The following is a 22,687-nucleotide window of genomic DNA, read 5'->3' as shown; positions in this document are numbered from 1 at the left end:
TTAAGAAGTCAAACTGAGTTAAGACACAGAAAGAAAAGGTGAATATCCAAAGAATTGTGATGGGTGGATAGGTGAAAATGGGAAAATGAGAAATACTCCACACAAAGTGAAGAGCAAAACTGGGGCGCTGGGGTGGAGCAATGTTCAATTGAGCACAGAAGGATGGAAGAAGCGATTGCATAGGAGTAATGAGGGTGTGAAGAAGGGAAGAATTAGATGCAAGAATTAGATGTTATTTTCATTTAAGCCTATCTTAGAAGACAAAACATTTCAAAATTCTCAATTCTCTTTCCTTCATGTAAGTACAATGGATATTGTCATATATTATCTACATCTCACAATTATTTATTATGCTCTATTGTAAATGCATTTTCAAACTACCAACATCCCTGCCTTCTGACCCTCAGTTGCAGTGTTTAGGAAAGGTGAAATCTAAGAACCCATGGGTACGCCAGCCCATGGGGACGATACCCATTTAGGATATTAATATCTCATGAAGTTTGTTTTATTCCCTAATCTTGCCTGGGGCTGAGAATAAATGTGAAGTCTTTTAGAAGGTTAGACAGTTTAACATTTCAATGACTTGGAAGAATATTAATTTCTAACTACTTGAGCATGTATAAAAAATAAATTTTAACCTTTATGGAGAACAAGTATTAACTGCTCTTCAGTGGTTATGGAGATAATCCCTGTATTAAAAGAAATATTTTCTGCCTAAGTAAGCACAAGATTATATATTTTAAAACGTTTTATCACATGTCTTTCTGTCATATGGACTACACCTCTGAGTGGAGACAAAAGAAAATATTTAGGCCTAGTTGGAGCCTAGACATGCACATGTATTGTACTTGTTTGTGAATTTATATATCCACTTCACAAATATGAGTTAACCATTTAGTACATGACTTTGGTATAGTTATACAATGTTGCACATACAAGTAGACATGCATTTCTTCATGGAACTTAGAATTAAAGTGAAGTCACTCAGTCCTGTCCGACTCTTTGCGACCACATGGACTGCATCCCACCATGCTCCTCCATCCATGGGATTCTCCAGGCAAGAATCCTGGAGTGGGTTGCCATTTCCTTCTCCAGGGGATCTTCCCGACCCAGGGATAGAACCCCGGTCTCCAGCATTGTAGGCAGACACTTTACCATCTGCACCACCAGGGAAGTCCTTAAAATTAAATGGGGTGGACAAATATTCATCAAATAATAAAGACAACTGTATGTAAAAGAAAGACAGTAATAATTATTCCAAAAGAGGAAAATATGATCTCTTTCAAGGATATATCAGAGCTTCCTGGTGGCTCAGTTGGGAGGGAATCTGCCTGGTAATTCAGGAGACCCAGGTTCGATTCCCACGTCAGGAAGATCTCCTGGAAAAGGAAATGGCAACCCACTCCAGTACCCTTGCCTGAAGAATCTCCCAGACAGAGGAGCCTGGCAGGCCACCATCCACGGGGTTGCAATTGTCGGACACAACTCAGTGACGACACCCGCACCACCAAGGATATATTAACCTATTAGGGGAAACAGCTCAGAAGTAGTAGTAACTGAGGCTAACTGAAGCCTGAGGGTCAAGAGGCGATATGGAAGAGTATTCTGGGCACAGTCAACCAGTGAACAAAAGTGTGAGATCAACACGGGTAAAAAGTAAAGACAGACACGGGAGGGAAGCCGGGAGATGTAGGCACTGGCAAGGGTTAAGGAGAGCACAGTACGATCAGTTTTGTTTTTAGAAGAAACAAAGTCATTCTGATTAGACTAGGGGAGGCAGAGAAGAGTAGACGTGAGAAAATAAGTTGGAACACTCTTCGAGCAGAAAATGCATAATGTTGACCTACATTTCTGATTGTAGAATTCAGTTTCCTAACATTCGATTCAACATTTTCCGAGTATCCCAGTGTGTAGGAAATAGTGCTGGGTACCGGCCAAATATAGCAAGAGCGATTCCCACATCCCAGCAGCTCACTGTGGAGGCTATATATACACATATAAATATAGCACAAGTTGTCAGGCGACTCGCTGTAAGAAGATACAGGCGTGCATGGGCGCCAAGAAGCAGGCAGACCGGGAGAGCACCAGTCTCTCAAACTTGAGAGAAGCAGAAGGAAACATGGAGAAAAATTCAGAAGTTCACACTGTAAGTCAGTGTGCTCTTCTCTATTTTTTTTTTTTTTTTGTATTGGGGTATAGCCGATTAACAGTGCTGTGATAGTTCAGGTGAATAGCGAAGGGACTCAGCCATACACATACAAGCCCTTTAACCATCCAGGCTCCACATAGCACTGAGCTACACAGTGGGTCCTCGTTGGTGATCCATTTTAAATACGGCAGTATGCACATGTCCATCCCAAACTCCCCAACTCTCCCTTCAGTTAACTCTGATTCCAACCTTCACTTTGGTGTGTGTCAGATACACATCTAGACATCTAACCCGGAACATGGTTTTTACTGAATCACCTTCGCAGTATTTCGGTCCCACCTTTCTAACCCACTTCCCAGAGGCTAACAATAGAATTATTTACCCAGAACTTGATAGAATTCTGCAGATGTCATCTGATGACCACAAAATGGTACTAACTTCTAAATAAGGCTACTTCTATTAAAGAACAACTTTTTCCTTTCATGTATTAACATATTTTAAACATTCAGTCTGAGGCTCATTTTAAACCACAGTCATTTAAATTACCTTCAAGTCAGTTTTCCTCATCCTTAAAAATCTGTAAAGGATTTTTAACATGCATATGTAAACCAGTTAACTATCACTTTCTTAAATGTAACCCATTGTTTATAGACTACTTCCAAAAAGTAAATGTCTGAGCATCATTTAATTCAACAATATTTTTTACAGAGCACAGATTTTCTAGAGCTATAAGTCCTAGAAGGGCAGTGATGCCATTCCACACAGATAAAGCACAAAGAACAGTACTTGACAGATGATTTCAATAAATGTTTGTTAAACTGACAAACAGGTAAGATACTATGGTGATATGCAGATAGCTCTTGCTATTAAGTTCAATAACTTAAATAAGAAAAAGCAATTATTGCAATAGTTACAGAGCATTATAACATATGCTAAGAATATATGGATGGGAACGTTTAGCCAGGATGCTCAGAGAATGCCGCACAGAAGAGATGACAGTAAGAGCTGATGGATGAGTCAGCCTTCACCAAGAAATATTATTTGCTCTATGGTCTTTATAAACATTCAGAATGTATTAGTCATAAAAGGCTGTCTAAATCTTCACTATTCAATGCGGCAGCCACAGGTGGTGAATGAACATTTGAAATGCGGCTATCACTATTTCAGATTGCTCTAAGTGTAAAATGTACATGTGATGTTAAAGACAATTTTTAAGTAACATATAATAATAACTGATTACATGTTAAGATTACAATAGTTTGTTCATATCACTTTAATATGTTGTTAGCACTTATTTCACTTTAAAAAATATTTTTTCTAATGAGGTTCCCTTGAAAAGTTAAAATTATGCATGTGTTTCTTTTGGACAGTTGATTTAAACAAAAGATTTGAAAATACTGGAAAAATCGTAATTGCATATGGTCTTATGGTTATAGTGGGGGATTTAATTACCAAATGACATATTGAATAGTGAAACAGCTATCATACTACCATTATTACTCTATTAGGTATAAGCAAAAAACAACCTAAATGAAAAAGTTATTAGCATAATCAGAATACAAGTTCAGTAATTAATTATAAATAATTATTCACATCAATGGGCAAGTAGAACTTAGCTTTTTAATAACTTCTACCTCCCCCTACTTCAGCTTCCTTCTCTCCAAAATGGAGATAATATTGAAAGAAAGTATTTCACAGTAACTTTATGAAGATTAAGTGAATTTATATTTGCATCATACTTAAATAGTGCTACACAAAGTAAGCACTATCTGATTTCATTTAAAATGTCATTTTTCTGAATTTCTATAATAAATTCTTACACACTCCAGTTCCTATTTCTTTGGTCTTGCTACAATTTGAATCATATAACTGATGCACAGAAAGAAACATACACTTTACTATTCACACGCATATGATTTTGATAACCCCGAGTTAATTTAGTTGATGTGTTTGATTATCTACTCACTTCCATTTAGTGGAATAACAGATACTGGGCCTATTCATGAAGAGCATAACATGTAAAACAAATGTAGTAACGTAAGTAGAATGCAATAAGTACTATTCACCAATTCACCCAAAAAGACTTTTTCTCTTGGGTGCCCCATGCTAGGCTTTGAGAACATAATGGTTTTACAAAAGAGAGATTAAGATCATTACTTTCAAGGCTTTTTTTTTATATCTGAGCATGATAAACATTTATCAACTATGATATCCACTACAAAGGAAACACACAGGTTTTGTAATAAAGAATCATGCGAGTGAAGAGCATCTAATTTAATCAGGACATTCCCTCTTTGAAGGTAATACTGAACTGGGGCACTAAGAATAGTAAGAATCCAACAGGTAAAGGAAGCTGGAAGAAGGTCTCAGGAACAGGGTGGTACATTTGAACATCATGGAAAGGAAGGCCACGTGGTTCTTCCTACTGGGTGAGTGAAGGATCAGATGGTCTAATGTCATTGAGACATGAGCAGGTGTCAGAAGGTGTCTTGTTTGTGGGCTGTGAGGAACATCTGGATTTTATGTAAGTATATTTAATGTTTCTGAGATGTTTCAAGCAATGAAATAATTTGTTTTAAAAAGGGAAATGACAGGAAAAATATAGGGCTACTAGTGAAGTTGGGCTGTGATCACAGAGAGGTGTCATTGGAAGACACGCAAGAAAAGATGGAAAGGATGAGAGAAGTCAGCTTACCACTTTGTCTGGATCTATGTGCCGTGTAATTAGATATATGCAGATTCCCAGTAAGAGAGGACCCAAGTTTGGACTTGCACTTATGAACCCACACTTCCCAGGTAGCTCAGTGGTAAAAAATTCGCCTGCCAATATAGGAGACACAGGTTCAGTCCCTGGTCAGGAAGATAGGCTGGAGGAGGGCATGGAAACCCACTCCAGTATTCTTGCCTGGAGAATCCCATGGACAGAGGATCCTGGTGGGCTACAGTCCAGGGGTCGCAAAGTCAGACATGACTGAGCTCACACACATGTGCATACACGCAGCCTAGGCAGAGTCACCTATTACTTATAGTCACAAAGAATAAAGAGCTGTAATTAATAAAATCCAAGTGTATGATTCAGATAGATATCAAATATAGCATTCTTAACTGAAATTTAAACTGAATTTTAATGAAACCTCTTTGAAATCTCTACTGTAATAATTTTTTTCTTTTTGTCTTTAGGCCAGATCTCAAAAAAAGCCTAAAACTGTAGAATATTATGAAATGGGAACATTCTGGTCCAACAGAAATACAAGTTAGGGATAATGACAAAAATCAAATGTTCTTTTCTACTACTGAGTACACCCAAACATTCATGGATTCATTCAGTATCATGTATGATATATGCCTTGTCTGTGTCAGATCATGATTTTCTGAGACGCTATATATATACAATGATGAAATACTGCTCAGTCATTGCCCCCCAAAGCAGGGGTCCACCAGACAAGATAGACGAGTAGACAATCTGGTTTGGATTAATCAGCCAGGAAATATGCTTTAAGATTGTTTTGCCGCCTTAGGAACAGCACCCCCCTTGGACTCAGGAGCAAAGCAGGTTAAGTGCTGAATACAAAAAGGAGTTACTACTTGTTGGATTCTGGGGAGGCGTATTCCAAGCAAGAGAACAAAGCTTTTAAGAAGAGGTTAACAAACAAAGCAGGATGAGTCTGACAAAGTGCTACTCTGCAATCTGACTAAAGTACACTGTGAGTGGAGAGAAAGAAGGTTCTACTGAGAGGGAGCAGTCAGGTCATAGAAAGAAGGTGATTCTAGTCTGTAGGCAACGGGGAGCCACAGAAATCTTATTTTAAGCTGGGCGTGTTGCAATCACATTTGCTTTTAAAAAGCTTACTCTCTCTGTGTTTCTGTTAGATTGGAGATGATAGAGACTGGGGAAACTGCCATCAATTCAGGAGGGGAAACATGGACCCTGGCCAAAATCAAGTTGAGTATTAAGCCAGTGAAAGACACAGATTCAAGAATCAAAGTGAAATTAACAGCACTTAGGGGCTGACTGGCTACAGAGGATGGGACATACAGAAGACTGCAGGCTGACCGATTCCACTCAAAACACACACAGTTCAGTTCAGTCGCTCAGTCGTGTCCGACTCTTTGCGACCCCATGATCGCAGCACGCCAGGCCTCCCTGTCCATCACCAACTCCCGGAGTTTACTCAAACTCATGCCCATCGAGTCAGTGATGCCATCTAGCCACACAAGTAGGGACCAAATCAAGAGAAGAGGCAGGGACGCAGGAAGATTGTTCAGTGTATGATAATTTCAGACTTCTCATGTCAGCAGTCTGATAGAACAAAGACTGCACCTATCTAGTTCTGTTTAAGAACCAAACCAGAGATTTGCAAATCATCTGCATAGTTGAGAAACTGCGTCACATGCCTCAGGACAGGAAGAAGTTTAATTGCAACTGAAATTGATCTTTCCTTTCCCTAAAAAGAGTATCACAAAGTTCCTCTCCATTAACTATGTGAGTTAGAATGATTTCATTGAAGGCTCACGTGAGACAGAAAAACTGACCTAAGTACAATGAATATTTTATGCCTAAAGACAGCTAGTATATTTTGGTTGCCATGAAGAATAAGCTCACATTTAAAATACTCCCAAGCTTGAGAGGACACATCTAGGACTGTGTTAAATGGAGGACACTTTAAATTAGACAGAGTTCACCAAAGAAGTCCTAAAGCCAGTAGGTGAAACAATCTCAGACAGACCAGCCATATATACAGATCTACAGGTGGTTCCCAGAGACATATGAGTCTTTCAGACTAGAAAATACTTATGGAAAAATACCTCATAAAGGACATCCCCGAGGAAGTCTGGGCTGTGTTTAGGCCTTGGCTCTGACACCTTATAATGTTGTGCCTGTCTTCTCTAATACACAATTTTCTCACACGAAATGTAGGCATGGTGGTGGCTTAGTTGCTCAACTGTGTCCAATTCTTGCGACCCCATGGACTGTAGCCCACCAGGCTCCTCTGTCCATGGGATTCTCCAGGCAAGAATACTGGAGGGGGTTGCCATTCCCTTCTCCAGGGGATCTTCCTCACCCAGGAATCAAACCTGGATCTCCTGCATTGCAGGCAGATTCTTTACCGACTAAGCTACGAGTGATAGCTAACGTCTAACACTTAGTACCAGCTCATTCAATGCAATTCATTCCTTAGTATGTTTGCACTTATTTGAAAGAGGAACACACCTGCTACTGTAAGTGAGCCACTAGAATCTGCTATGTTATTATGTTTTATCTTTACAGATCACAGTGCAGATTCATCTTTTACATACTGTCCTCATTTTTTTCTTTGCAATTTAATATTTTTACTTAAGTACTACTATCATTTATAAAGCCAGGAAAATATTTTCTTGTTGTATCAAATCATGAGTGGTCTCCACAGTTAAAAGCAGAGGAAAATACTGTTAAGGTCTTGGTTTATCAGGGAAGAAAAGTGAAAAGAAGCATGAATCCTAAACATCCAGCTGCCAACCCTGGGCATACCGGAAGAGCACTGATTTCATGAAATGGACAGTGATTTCCACCAATGCCTTATAAACACTAAAGGTGGGCCAGTCTAACTAATCTCCACTGTGTCTGAAGAACCCAGAGCTAGAAGGGATGTTCTAGAACTTCAGTTTCTTGGACCTAAAGATACAAATAGGGAAAGAACAAAACTTAATATAAATTCATACAACTTAAATATAAGCAACTAACAAGGGATTTAATCTCCAAACAGCTAAATCAAAAAATGGGCAGACCTAAATAGACATATCTCCAGAGAAGACATACTTTCATGTGCCTCTTGACCATCTGTAAGTCAGACACATATCAAGTAATAGCACTTATATGTGGAATCTAATTTTAAAATGATGCAAATGAACTTATTTATAAAACAGACTAACAGGTTTCAAAATCAAACTTATGAGTACCAAAGGGGAAACACAGGGGTAAGGGATAAAATAGGAGATTGGGATTAATATATACCCACTATAAAAGACAGAAGCAACAAAGACCTACTGTACAGTGCAGGGAATTCCACTCAATATTCTGTAATAAGCTATATGGGAAATCTGAAAAAGAATGGATATAGATATAAAAACTGATTCACTTTGCTATACACCTAAGACAACATTGTAAATAAAAAATGATACTCTGATAAAATTAAAAACACACACAGGAAGGAAAATACTTATCTTCTAGGTTATCCAGCTACTATAAAATAAATATACAACTTACCTCTTATTAACATGTTTTAAAATCTGGTAAAGAAATAATAAGCAGTTTGCAATGGTCCAATCTTTTTCAAAACTGACTCAAGTCCTTTACATTATATTCAGACTTTCAATGGGAATTACTTGCCATTTCTAATGAATTTCTAAAAGTTTTGGCCATCTGTATGAAGCCGTATGAAAAAAAATAGCTTATGCCCTTCTAGATTTGGTTAGCTGAAGGTAATAACTTCCATTTTCATGAGATTATTTCCGCAGTATATTCGTAATTAGGTCTTACCTTGGTTAATAGGTTAAGAGCTTGCTTTATCAATAAGACAAAATTTATGGAATGCTCACTAGATGGTTGGCACATGAATTATCATTTAATTTTAACAACAGCTTTATGAATTTAGCTATATTATTTTCTCCTTTGAGATTAAGCTAGCCTTAGAAGAATTAATGTTCCCCCTGGTGAAGAGTTCGTATATGTTCAGTCAGTTGGTTCATTCAGTTGTGTCCGACTCTTTGTGACCCCATGGACTGCAGCATGCCAGGCTTCCCTGTCCATCACCAACTCCCAGAGCTTGCTCAAACTCGTAGTACATGTTGGAGGCAGGCATAAAAGCTAGGTTTTACCTAACTCCATAAATTCTTGCTTTTAAATATTATACAACTATGATTCTCATTGCTAAATTCTGGTTTTATAGAACTATAAATGCATTTACAAATTATACTAAGCCCCAAGAAAACACAAGAGTACAGGCTCAGATGCAATATTAAATGCTTCCTGTCCTCGCTGTAGGAAACTACACTTTGCCTTCACAGAATGTAAAGGAATAAACCCATTACCCAATGCCCATGTTGGACGCCTTCCAATTTTTAAAAGGATGCTGCATAATCTCTTATAAAACTGCAATTCTAATATGAGTTATAAATCAAGCTTCACCACATAATAAAGTAATCATGGAAAAGTACAATTACATATGTAAATTCTTCTTGGGAAATTTTGCACTGCTGAAATTGTAATCTTTCGAGCTTTGCAAATAATAAAATGTAGTTTAAATCTTTTCTGAAAAGAGGCAGGATGTAAAGTCATCATTTCTTTTTTTTATACCCTCATATTCATTGGTCTTTTTAAAAAAATTATGATGTATTTCAAACACACAGGCAAGAATAGAGACTAACATAAAGAAAGTTCTTGTCTTAAGGAGTTAAGTATTAGATTCCACTGAAGGCCATGATTTCTAAAATAAGCATATTACGAAAATAACATAGAAAAGATTCTCTCTAGTCTCATAGAGCCTCCTGAACTCTAAAACAAACAGGCTGGAGGATATGGTAAATGCTTTTTAAAATCTTTAAAAACAACCTTTTCAACAGAAGCCATTTATCTTCACTGATGTTTACAAAATAAAAGTTGACGATTTCACTTTTAACCCTATCACTGGAAAGCGTGGCCGAAGGTCATTCCTCTGTGAGCCAAACAGCATGGGTTGGACCATCTGCACGTGTTCTCAGAATGTGTGGGACGTCCTGACCGCCGGCGGCTGTGACTGCTCTGACACAGAGAGCATCGCAAACGGCACCTACCCAGCAGGGTCAGGACACAGGCCAGAATCGCGATCAGGGCCCCCGTGCTGAGCCCGGCAGGGAGGACGTAGGCCTCGGCGTTGCAGGTCTGGGCGACCCCGTCTGCGTCACAGTCACACACGCGGATGGTGAGGGTGTTGGTGCTGCTGAGGGAGGGCGACCCGCTGTCCACGATGAAGATGGGCAGGTAGTAGACAGACTGCTCCTGTCTCCGGAAACCATTTCTCCTGGTGAGGATTGAGGCTGTGTTGTCTAGGGTGAAGAGAGGAAATGTACAGAATACAAGATTTCTGATGGACTCTGCCCCCCCAAACCTCATCTGACTTAAACTCACTCTCCTTAGCTTCTTTTGACAGAGAGCCATATTTCCAAATACTGGTTCATCTGAACACATTTTTAAAAACTTACGTCGTGCTACATGATTACGGCCAAAGAAATAGTTATAAAGTAAAACTAAACAGAAAACTGTTTATACATCATTTATCATATTAAAAAGTGTATACTAGATATAGTTTTTACAATCTTAAATTTCAAACCATATGCTTATAGAAAGGATAATAATAATTAATAGGTTAATTTTTGCAATGTCATTGGAGAGATAGGTGAAATTTCCAATCCATCCTTTCTTTGACAATTTCCAAGCCCAATACACAACCAAGTAAAATAAGCCACTCTTGTTTTAATTAAAAAGAGTACACAAAGTTATTCAAAAGAGGAATTGCCACATAATTTTTAAAAATCCATAAGGCCCATAGCATTACCAAAACATCATGTATATAAACATTTTATCAGTGATAAATCAGGCCATTTGAAATTAATTTATATTCAATATTTTATTTCATCTAAACAATTAGTTACTATGAAACTTTTAACAGTGGTAAGTCTGAATGACATAGCTGTATGATATAACTTTAATTTCTATATCAGAAATAGACTTTTTAAATCTGCTAACAATTTGTTCAGTTACATTACCTTAATTAATAAAGGAATTTCTGTGATTTTAAAATTTATAGCAATTAATTAAAATATAATGGAAAAGAGGGAACACCGGGACCATAGTTTTATCTACTGTGCTTTAATATACAGTGTTATCAAAGAATTAACAATACTCTAATCAAAGAGCCAGCTGACATCTACTATCTCTAACAGCCCAGAAGAGCATGCACTCATGAGACTGGAATTACAAATGTAGCAGGAAGAAAAGTGGTGTTCAGCTGGTAGGTTTATATATAAACAAATCTTTTATTTTAAAATGTAAAATTCAAGAGTGTTCATTTAAAAACTACACATGGAGTTGAAGGATATTATGTTGAGCATGTTTCTGTAACTTAACACACACACACACACACACCACTAGTCTGCCTCCCTACTGATCAGATGTTATACATATTTATGACTTGATACACAAAGGTTTTTCAGAGTTGCAGATTTGTAATATAACATGCCTGGCATCAAATAACACACACATACAACAAATTGGGGAGTACATGCTGAAATGTCCAATATCTAATATGTGATTTTTAAATTTGTAGAAATGTCCCTATGCTTGCGAAAGAGATCATAAAGTTCACCATGTTCTCTATGTACCCCCTAAAATGGAACCCAACATTTGAACTGGTGATCCTTCTTCCTGTTCCTTATGTTTTCCTCCAAGATTCCCATAAGCAAGGGCTTGACTTGGGAAAAGTTTTTAATTGTGTGGCTGGATGAATTCCCAGAAAATCCAACCATTTTAGTTCCTGTGCTGGTCCAACAATCATGGTGGTGCTGGCTGATGACAGGTGGGGGAAATATTCAGACCCTCTCAGGCCTAAACTCTCCTCTGTACAAGTGCTGAGAATGGTCTTTTCCAACTGTGATGAAGGCAGAGAGCCTGGGATTACCCACACAGAGAATGTGCTTCCTTTTATGTTGCGAACAGGAAAAGATAGTATCCTCATTAAGCAGGGTGGCATCAGAAAAAATATTATTTTCAGATAGAATTTTTGAGGCCAAAGCTGAATTTTCTCCAGTAAAATAGTTGCCGGCTTCAGGTAAAAGCACTTGCAATGTCCATCGTCTGAAAGCAAGTCTTTTTAGTAATTCAGATTGGACTAACACATTCTACATTTGGTTTTTCTGAACCTTGATTCACATATTAAAACTGGAAAAATTACATTTTCTATATTGTTCGGGTATATGCTCCTCTCTGGTGGCTCAGAAAGGAAAGAATCTGCCTGTAATGTGAGAGACCTGGGATCAATCCCTGGGTTGGGAATATCCCCTGGAGGAGGAAATGGTAATCCACTCCAGTATTCTTGCCTGGAAAGTCCCATGAACAGAAAAGTCTAGCAGGCTATAGTCCATGTGGTCGCAAAGAGTTGGACACGACTGAGCGACTAACACTTTGAACTTTTGATAATCCTCTCTCTTTGTGTTTACACACACACACATACATACATCCAAGTTAGATAATAAATAGCAAGTTCTCATGCTTCCTTGAAAACTTGTTATGATTGTCTATATACTATCTACTGGAGAAGGAAATAGCAACCGACTCCAATATTCTTGCCTGGAAAATTACATGGACAGAGGATCCTAGTGGGCTACAGTCCATAGGATCAGGTAAGAATCTGACACAACTTAGTGACTAAATACACTACCTATATGGCTATAAGTGTGTGTGTGTGTGTGTGTGTTTATATAATTGAGCAAAACCAGAAACTAGCTACAGACATTTGGAAAATGTTTCTATAATGACATTTATAAAACTGCTTTTCTCTGAAGCAGAGAAATGGGATTTGGAATGACAGGAAATTTGTTATTCCTTTTAAATTCTGTATTTCTTTGCATCAAGAGTATATTATTTCCATGGATTACTTTTATGCTAAAAATGAAACAATAACTGATGTTGACACTGAAAATGCTATGTCAAAGTTGATTTAGGTTGAAATGTGTTAGGTCCAATTACTTTCCTAATGTCTCAAGTTATGCCTAGGTAATATAATCCTTACTAAGGCATTTAGCTGACCCTCTACTGATTAGATACTCTGGTTAAAGAGCTTTGTATACAAATAAGGAAGCAAATAGCCAGAAAGAAAAGACAGAGAGATGAATCTGTCTTCTTCCCTCTTTGGATGTAGGCCTAAAATGATTTAAGTAGCAGTTTCTTCTTCATGACGGAAAATCCATAGATAAAAATTACTTGAGGGGCTCATTTCCCTTTAATTAATGTCCTTGCTGTTATGAGAAAAAAAAAAAATCTCCCATCAGCATTCCTGAGTGAGAAAAAGCTCTCTTGTTTAGAAAGCGCCTACCTGTTGCCTCCTCTGGCGACAATAGTTAAACCTCACCTTTGTTGTCTTTCAATGAGAAGTTGTGGTTGTTTGTTGCATCAGTTGTTAAGCTGAAATAAAACTGGTGGCCATTGGATGGCTCATCTTTATCAACAGCGCTGACTTTCTGGATAACCTAGGAAGGAACAGACAATGTAAAACAGGACAGCAGGTCGGTGTGCTGTGTTTTTTGACAGAGAACAGAGCGGCTTAACACTGATGATAAATACCATCCTGGGGAATGAGCTGGGGAACGGTCCGGTGTACAGAAATGAGGACTTCCCTGGTGGCTAAGACGGGAAAGAATCTGCCCGCAATTTGGGGAAGATCCCCTGGAGAAGAAAATGGCAATCCAGTCCAGTATTCTCGCCTAGAAAACCCCATGAACAGAGAAGTCTGATGGGCTACAGTCCATGGAATCGCAAAAAGTCAGACACGACTGAGTGACTAACACACATACTGATAGGAACGCAATCTAAAAAGGGTTCTGAAAATCAAATCATGTTCTTTTCAAAATGCATATTTGAACTGACTTTTGTGAACCTCACAAATAAGCCATACCAACTGATTATACCTTATCAGAAACATCACAAGACACTGACAATATGGATAAGCAGACAAAACCACAAGGAAGCTACACTCCACTAAGTTCGTGGAACTTCAAAGTGTGTAAGCCCTGCTGTGTAACGTGGGAAATGGCCCAATCAAGCTCCATATGCTACATTTCTCTTTAAAAAAGCCTAAGCCCTTAACATCTACCATGGCTTTTACAATGTTTACCTTTCTTCTGGAGGAATTTTTTCATCATCCCAATTAAACCAGAATTTGAAAGTTCCTTTAATATTAGTTTATGCTATACATCAAAGTGTTGGTTTTGCTGAAACATGCTGATGATATTTCATCTTAAAGCTGGCAGGATTTCAAAGGCAACTACCGCTGGGTATTTTTAAAGAAATCAAGAACGAGGAGGCTGATATTCTGAAGCCTCTTACCTGGCCTGGCTGGGCGTTTTCACAAACAGTGGTCTCATAGTCCATGGCAAACTCAGGGGCGTTGTCATTGATGTCGAGGATAGTGATTGCTACATAGCCTCTTCCCACCTGAGATGGATTCTCTAGTAAAGAGGAAAAGACTTTCTCATTTACAGGCACACCTCGTTCTATTGCACTTTGCTTGAATGTGCTTTGTAGAGATTTTGTGTTCTACAAATTGAAGGTGTATGCCAACTCTTCATCAAGCACATCCATCAGTCCCATTTCTGCAACAATACCGGCTCACCTACCTCATGTCTCTGTCCCATTTTTGGTAATTCTCACAATATTTCAAAACATATTTATTATGTGTTATGGTGACCTTTGATGTTCCTAATATTCTTACATCTAAAGGTTCAGATGACAGCAATCTTTGGCATTAAAATATTTCTTAGGGTGTCAATGTTGTTTCTCTAGACATAATACTATTTATTGCACACTTCACAGACTACTGATTAGTATAACTTTCATATGCACTGGAAAACCAAAACTTGTGACTCATCACTTTAATACTCACTTTAGTGCAGGTGGCTGGAATTGAACCTGTAACCTCTGATCTCTGCTTAGAGTAAAGCTATTACTCCAATGCCATCTTTCTTAAGAAACTTATATTATGAACAGTTAGAATCAATCAAAAATGTCTGCCTCTAAAGCACAAATCTAATAAGTAAATGACCATGCTTCAAGTAAAATCTAGAATCATAACATTGCAGATTTTAAAGACAGCAACAGAAATTCTGATCCAAATGTCATATACACACAACAGTGACAAAGAAGCCATGAATTTAAATACTATCTGATGCTAGAGTTCCTTTTGTATGAATATATCTATAATATTACCTATGAATATATGAATTTATGAATTCATATATATATGAATAAATGAATACATCTATGCATATTACCTATGTATATATATACCATATTATAAACATGCATACAATGTAATTGTGCATTGTTCTCAAAGTTTCTCTCATCAAGGACCAAAATTAGTTTAGAAAATACAAACTTGAGTGTCTGGTTAGAGACCAGTTGACTATTTTTGTTAGCTACTGAACTAACCCATGTCAGCATAGATGCAGCACATGAAATATGACCACGAGACAAGAAGAAACTGGCTGAGGGTAAATCAGGCCCATTATTTTATGGTAACTGCATTCCATTAACTTTCTAAGTATTAGCAAACCAAGTTAGAAAATGAAAGTATATTTCACACCTTGAAATTAGGGAGTTTCAAAATTTTACTGAATACAAACAAGTATCTAGTAAAATTCAAGTTGAAATTATAAATTCATGGCAGCCCATTCTCCACTCTTAATGTCCTCCATCCTAATTTAATGTTAAACCTTACAACTTACGGCTCTCCATTGCAAGGACTGTGATATTATGAACAGCGTTCGTCTCTCGATCTAAAGATTTGGCAGTTGTAATAACTCCACTGTTGGCATCGATGTTGAAGTATCTCTCCAAATCTGTGTTTCTGTCAATTGAATACCTAATATTTAAAAAAATAAAAAAGCACTTCAATATTTATATCTGATTATAATTTGCTCTATTTATTTTGCTAATTGCACATCAGATCACCAAATTCTGCTGACTCAACAATCTGTCATATTAACATAGACTATGCCTGGTTTAAAACTGCACCAATGTTCTAGTTGATTCATCATCTGCTTGTCAGTAACCTCTGCTTTTCTGTCCAACAGTACAAAATAAAAAACAATCATATAATTAGCATAATTATCTTCAAAGTAGATTTGAATATGCCATTATAAACTCCAAACAGTGACTCCTAAAAAGCATTTACAACATATTTAGTATCCCTGGTCATGATTAGAGGTCCCTCTAAAATGAAATACATATAGATAACTCACCCATTCACATATACTGAATAACATCTTGTGTCTTAATAACTCCAGCCTGATCTTAACCTTTCTTCTTTTTGTATCACTTACTCAGGGACCACAGACATGTTTCATGAACCCCGCACCGTGCAGAAAAGGGAGCCCTGGTGCACTGTTGGTAGGAATGTAAACTGGTACAAGCACTAGAGAAAACAGGATGGAGGTTCCTTAAAAAAAGAAAAAGAAAACCACTCCTGGCCACATATATGGAGAAAACCATAATTTGATAAGATACATATATCCGATGTTCACTGCAGCACTATTTAAAATAGCAAGACATGGAAGCAGCCTAAATGTCCATCAAAAGAGGAATGGATAAAGATGTGGTACATACATTCAATAAAGTATTAATCAGCCATAGAAAAGGACAGAATAATGTCATTTGCAGCAACATGGATGAGCCTAGAGATTGTCATACTGAGTGAAGTCAGAAAGACAAGTATCAAATGATATAGCTTATAATCTAAAAAAAGGTGCAAAGTGAAATAGAAGGTAGAGTCACAGATGCAGAAAACAAACTATGGTCACCAGGGCGAAAGCAGGGAGGAATAAACTGAGACACTGGGATTGATACAAACACAATACTATATAAAATGGATAACTAATAAGGACCTACTGCGTAGCGCGGGGAACTCTACTCAAAACCCTGCAATGGGCTTCGTGGGGAAGGATCTAAAGAAAAAAAAGTGGATATATGTATAACTGAACCACTTTGCTATATACCTGAAACAACACTGTAAGTCAACTACAATCCAATATGAAATAAAAATCTTAAAAACTCCCTCAAATTATACAAACATTTTCTCAAAATATCTGCTATCCAAACATTAGTGAAAAACTAGTGTTCTACTTGTATTCTTATTCAATTATGCTATTTTTTGTTCCATATACAAAAGGCACCCTTTGCTCAATAATGACTATCTTCAAATGCACTCACCATCTTTCTACTTGGGTGAAATAAGGACTGTCATTTAAAAACAAATGAACGGACAAATAAACACACACCCAATTTCAGAAAGTATTCTATGCTTCCTGAGTACTTAACTGATGATTATTAAATAGAATCATCTATTACTACTCTGCTCTACAACAAGATGCAAGGAACATAAAAAGGAAAGAGAAGACCTCAAAAAAGGTTACCAAAAAAATTGACCACAAACCAGCAAACACTACTGTCTTTGTGCAGCAATAGGTATTTGGGTATTCAGAATATTAGAAAGCTATCTAATGGCTTCTGTTTTCTTGATGGCATAGGAGACAAGATTATCAGCTAAGAAAGAAAGGAGAAGGTGGTTTAAGGAGCAGAGAGAATTCCTTTTTTTAGAAGAGACCAAAAATACATAGACTAGGGAGAGAATAATGGAATAAGCTACACATTGTGGATTGCTCCTTTGAGACTTATGTCCATTAATTTAATGTGAAGCCAGTCATCCTATTTGTCTGTCTTGCTTGTTTACAGATGTGTGTGAAGGAGAGGGTTGGGTTTAGCCAGGTATAGGCAATCAAAGAAGAGCATGGTAGATTCGGACATCTGCACAGGAGGAGTGATAAAGAAGACCCAGGGTCTCTAAGTTCATAAGAGGGAATGGAGAAAATATGAGAAGGCAGATTGACATGACATGGTAGCATCACCAAGTGGCAGGACTTCCTCAGGATCCAGAATTGCTGAGGTGGGAGGTAGCAGATAGAGAGTAGATGCTTGAAGTAAGTTTTCTTTCTTTCTTTTTTTTTTTTTGAAGTAAATTTTCAACAGCAGCTCAAAGTTAACAAGCCAAGGGTATGTTCATAAGAATCTATGACAAAACTGGAGCAAAGAAACAGATCATTAAACTCAAAAAGACTAAGAAAGTGAGAGGCCAGATACTAATCATCATGCCAAAAGTGATGGTAGAGAAAGACAAAATAATCTGAGTACTAAAAGACTCAACAAATCAGTGTGATTACTGTATATTTGGTGCTGGATAGCAACAGGAAAGGTTTTGAGTGAAGTGTGGTGATGCATTCTGCCAAGAGTTGAGAGTTTGGAAGGGAAAAGAAAACTAGTTTGAAAATGCTAATGGCAGTACGAAGGGTGCTCACCCTCACCTCCAGTATCTGTGCTACATGAAACATGAGAGAAAAAATGCATCTTAACTGAAAAGTCCCTACACCCTCTGAAAAGTGAAAGTGAAAGTGAAGTCGCTCAGTCGTGTCCGATTCTTTGCGACCCTGTGGACTGCAGCCTACCAAGCTCCTCCATCCATGGGATTTTCCAGGCAACGGTACTGGAGTGGGTTGCCATTTCCTTCTCCAGGGGATCTTCCTGACCCAGGGATCAAACCTGGGTCTCCTGTATTGTAGGCAGACGCTTTACTGTCTGAGCTACCGGGGAAGTCCCTACACCCTCTACTTACCATCTATTTATTGCAGCTAAATGTCTTCATTCAAATCAAGACATTCTATTTAACCTGTCGGTCCTATCTCCTGACCTCAAGAACATTTTTCCTTGTGTTTGGACCCTCTTCTATCTATAAAGCTTTATTAGAATCAAAAACATGTGTTTTTCATCTAAAAAAAAAAAAAAACAGATTTCTTCCATTTGTGTCAAGTTCTTTGTTGGCCTCCATTCTGTCAAATCCATTGTTCCCTTCTCTCTTCTTACTTTCCATCTCATCCAAGTTTCCAACAATTGACCACTGACAGCTCCTTAAAACACATTCTCCTTTTGCCTTTATTAATACCATCTATTCTTTGGTTTTCTCCTACATTACTATCTTCCCTTTCAAGACCTCAGTTGGTTTACCCTTTCCTCCATGATCTTTAATTACTTCCCCCAAAACCTTTCCCACAGATCACCTTCTCTTTGGGAAAAAAAAAAAAAAATTTCTCCTTCCATCTTATATGGCCCTGTAGCATAACTCAGTTCTATAATTTTGATGACCCCTACCACTTATATACAAATCTCCTTGGTCAACCAGACTGACTTACTGAATTACTTGCTTAGTGGAACCACATATAAACAAACAATGTGAACTGAAATGTGACATTCTCAGACTGCTGTTCTGTCTCCTAAGGTCTCCCACACCACCTCCTCCCTCACTCTTCTCCACCTGAGCAAATGACATCACCTGTCACATGGATGCTCAAGCTAAAAACCTAGATTTGTTTCTCTCTCTTGTCCCTGCATCAATTTGTTAATATCTGCTCTCAAGTGCAGTCATTCCAAGCTACCACATACGAGCTCGGATTTTGCATTAGTCTACGCTTTATCAGCATACTTCTATTCTTATTGTCTACAATCTACTTTCCACACAATAGCCATGCAAACAAGAACAGACATAAATTTTCAGTTACATAGAAAAGCCAGATCTTCTCTGAAATACTGCTTTAGTGAAACCAGTTTATGTCATTATTTCACATTATTAATATATTCTCTCTTTATGTATACCTGTGACCAGATACACATAAATTATCATATATATAATTCAATGATAATAGAATAATTAATGTTTGACAAGAGAATATAATATCCATGCATCAATGGAGTCAATGCTAAAAAGCCTGAATTGCTCCTTTTTTTTTTTCTCAGTCAACTGTGGTAATGTTAGCATATTCAGGAAAAAAATAACTTCTAGATTCTTACAAAGCAAAAAGGCCTTGAACTTGCCACACAGCTCTCTAAATGAGTTCATGTAATTCCTCACAGACTAAAGTCAATAACTAAAACATCTGCCTCTATTATCAGTAGTCTCAAAGCTTCCCAGTATTAGAATAAAGGACATTAAACTCAATAATTCATTTAATATGTTAAATATCTCCAATTTCTGTTCACCTCAGAGAAAAACCCCCAAATCTTTTAGGAATAGAGTTATCACCTATGCCTCTGTAAGTTTTCAGAAGAATGGGTACTAGAGTTCCTACTATCCAAATATTAATCATTTCTAAATCATAAACTCTGAAGCTTCCGCTTATAAATTGTGTGGTAGCTTTAGTTTTAACTCTCATTTGCTGCTGCTGTTGTTTAGTTGCTCAGTCATGCCAGACTCTACGACCACATGAACCCACCAGGCTCCTCTGTCCGTGGGATTTCACCAGGCAAGAATACTGGAGTGGGTTGCCATTTCCTTCTCCAGGGGATCTTCTCTACCCAGGGACTGAACCAATGTCTTCTGCACTGGCCAGTGGATTCTTTACCACTGAGCCACCAGGGAAGCCTGACAACTCTCATTCAGCTCTCACTAAATAGCCATACCAGTGGTCATGTGTGGATGTGAGAGGTGGACTATAAAGAAAGCTGAGCACCGAATAATTGATGCTTTTGAACTGTGGTGTTAGAGAAGACTCTTGAGAGTCCCTTGGACTGCAAGGAGATCCAACCAGTCCATCCTAAAGGAGATCAGTCCTGGGTGTTCATTGGAAGGACTGATGTTGAAGCTGAAACTCCGATACTTGGGCCACCTGATGCAAAGAGCTGACTCATTTGAAAAGACCCTAATGCTGGGAAAGATTGAGGGCAGGAGGAGAAGGGCATGACAGAGGATGAGATGGTTGGATGGCATCACCGACTCAATGGACATGGGTATGGGTAAACTCCAGAGTTGGTGATGGACAGGGAGGCCTGGCATGCTGCAGTTCATGGGGTCGGGTCGCAAAGAGTCGGACACGGCTGAGTGACTGAACTGACTGAAATAGCCATACACACACACACACAAATAGATATGGTATTTGATAATTTGTGAATCATTCTGATATTTTTATGTCTCCCTTTCACTCATTCACATACTCAGCAATTAATCTGGAGAATCTGCCTGTGATACTCTACTTCAGGAAATATGGTATATAAATAAAGTATTTTGAAAGATACCATTTTTTTTCATGTTCCCGAGCACTTTTATTATTTTTTTCCATTTATTTTCATTAGTTGGAGGCTAATTACTTCACAATATTGTAGTGGTTTTTGCCATACATTGACATGAATCAGCCATGGATTTACATGTGTTCCCCATCCCGATCCCCCCTCCCACCTCCCTCTCCATCCCATCCCTCTGGGTCTTCCCAGTGCACCAGCCCTAAGCACTTGTCTCATGCATCCAACCTGGACTGGTGATCTGTTTCACCCTTGATAGTATACTTGTTTCAATGCTGTTCTCTCAGAACATCCCACCCTCGCCTTCTCCCACAGAGTCTAAAAGTCTGTTCTGTACATCTGTGTCTCTTTTTCTGTTTTGCACATAGGGTTATTGTTACCATCTTTTAAAATTCCATATATATACGTTAGTATACTGTATGGGTCTTTATCTTTCTGGCTTACTTCACTCTGTATACAGAGTGAAGCTATAGACCAATACAGTCCATTATACAGAGTGAAGTAAGCCAGAAAGATAAAGACCCGTACAGTGTATTAATGCATATATATGGAATTTAAGAAGATGGTAACAGCAATTAAAAAGAAGTATTCAGGAGGAAACCAACAAATTGCTGTGCTCAAGTAAGATGAAGGGAACGAGGGCAAGAGTGGGGAAGAGAAAGAGGAATTAACTTGAGAAGGGATGGAAGACTCTGGCAGGGACCAGGAGTAGACAAACAACAGTTATCGTACTTCTTAATCACAAGAACTTGGGATCCCCAGCATTAAAGGGGTCCCTAGTTTCTACCAGCCCCTCTGGACATGCAAAAAGCAGGAATTTCTATATGAGACATTAGTTAATGATAAAGTTACCTAAGGGGAAAAAAATTCCTTAACCAAGAGAAATAAAGAAAATATAGCACTTTTTAGAGTGAGTGGTACAAATTATCTCTGAATTAGTCTGGGAGGGCTGAGTGAGGCCAAGAGAGAAAAAAAAAACCACTCGGAAGAAGTTCAGAGCTGCACGCTCTTTCTAGCTCCAGATCTACTGGTTTGGGGGCAGAGAAAAACAATTGCCTGAGTCAATTAGAGGCTGAACAGGAAAGGAAAGGACTGGTGTTTCTCTCATCATGACCCAAAGTTATCTTTAATGCGACTTCTGCTGCAGTTAGTGGTGATTGCACACTCACAGTGATCCTTCTGGTTTCTATAAATTACAGCCTAAAATACTTGACTTCCTTCACTGTAGGCTGGAGTGACCAATCATAGAGATCGCTTCCATATTTTTGCAGCACCAGCAGTTAAGGTTTCTGCTCTCTGTATTTATTATGCAGATGCCTCCAAATCTCAATATCCAGTTCTCAATCCTTTGCCTGAGATTTCCTAAACTACCCCAAATACCAGCAACATCTTCTGTTAAAGGTCAGTATATCCAAAAGTGGATTCATCAACCTTTCCCCCAACAGTCCCTCCCCCTAAATATACTAAGAATTTAAAATATACTAAGAATTTAAAATATATACATTGCTTCCTAATCCTCAAACAGCTATGTAAGGTCATGTAACACACTTTCACTTGCATGCTTAATGTTCACCTGCCCTTAATTCTTATTCATAGAAACCTGCCTATGTCAGAGGCAGTCCTGTGTCCAGCTG

The 22,687-nt window shown here is 38.1% G+C and overlaps 1 protein-coding gene across 4 annotated transcripts in view; it reads right to left on the bottom strand.

The window, feature by feature from the left end:
* CDH7 (cadherin 7) overlaps positions 1-22,687 on the bottom strand; it is a 139,156-nt gene that overhangs the window by 5,615 nt on the left and 110,854 nt on the right. For all 4 annotated transcript variants that reach the window (XM_070452928.1, XM_070452927.1, XM_070452929.1 and 1 more), the window contains 4 exons: positions 15,662-15,798; positions 14,265-14,386; positions 13,291-13,408; positions 9,959-10,210 (listed from right to left, as the gene is read on the bottom strand). In XM_070452928.1, the coding sequence (XP_070309029.1) occupies positions 9,959-10,210; positions 13,291-13,408; positions 14,265-14,386; positions 15,662-15,798 (629 nt within the window). The remainder of the gene's footprint in view (positions 1-9,958; positions 10,211-13,290; positions 13,409-14,264; positions 14,387-15,661; positions 15,799-22,687) is intronic.

The sequence above is a fragment of the Odocoileus virginianus genome, chromosome 22 (assembly GCF_023699985.2).
Source record: "Odocoileus virginianus isolate 20LAN1187 ecotype Illinois chromosome 22, Ovbor_1.2, whole genome shotgun sequence".
In the NCBI taxonomy this organism is placed as follows: domain Eukaryota; kingdom Metazoa; phylum Chordata; class Mammalia; order Artiodactyla; family Cervidae; genus Odocoileus; species Odocoileus virginianus.
This window is presented reverse-complemented; position numbering and strand designations above follow the sequence as displayed.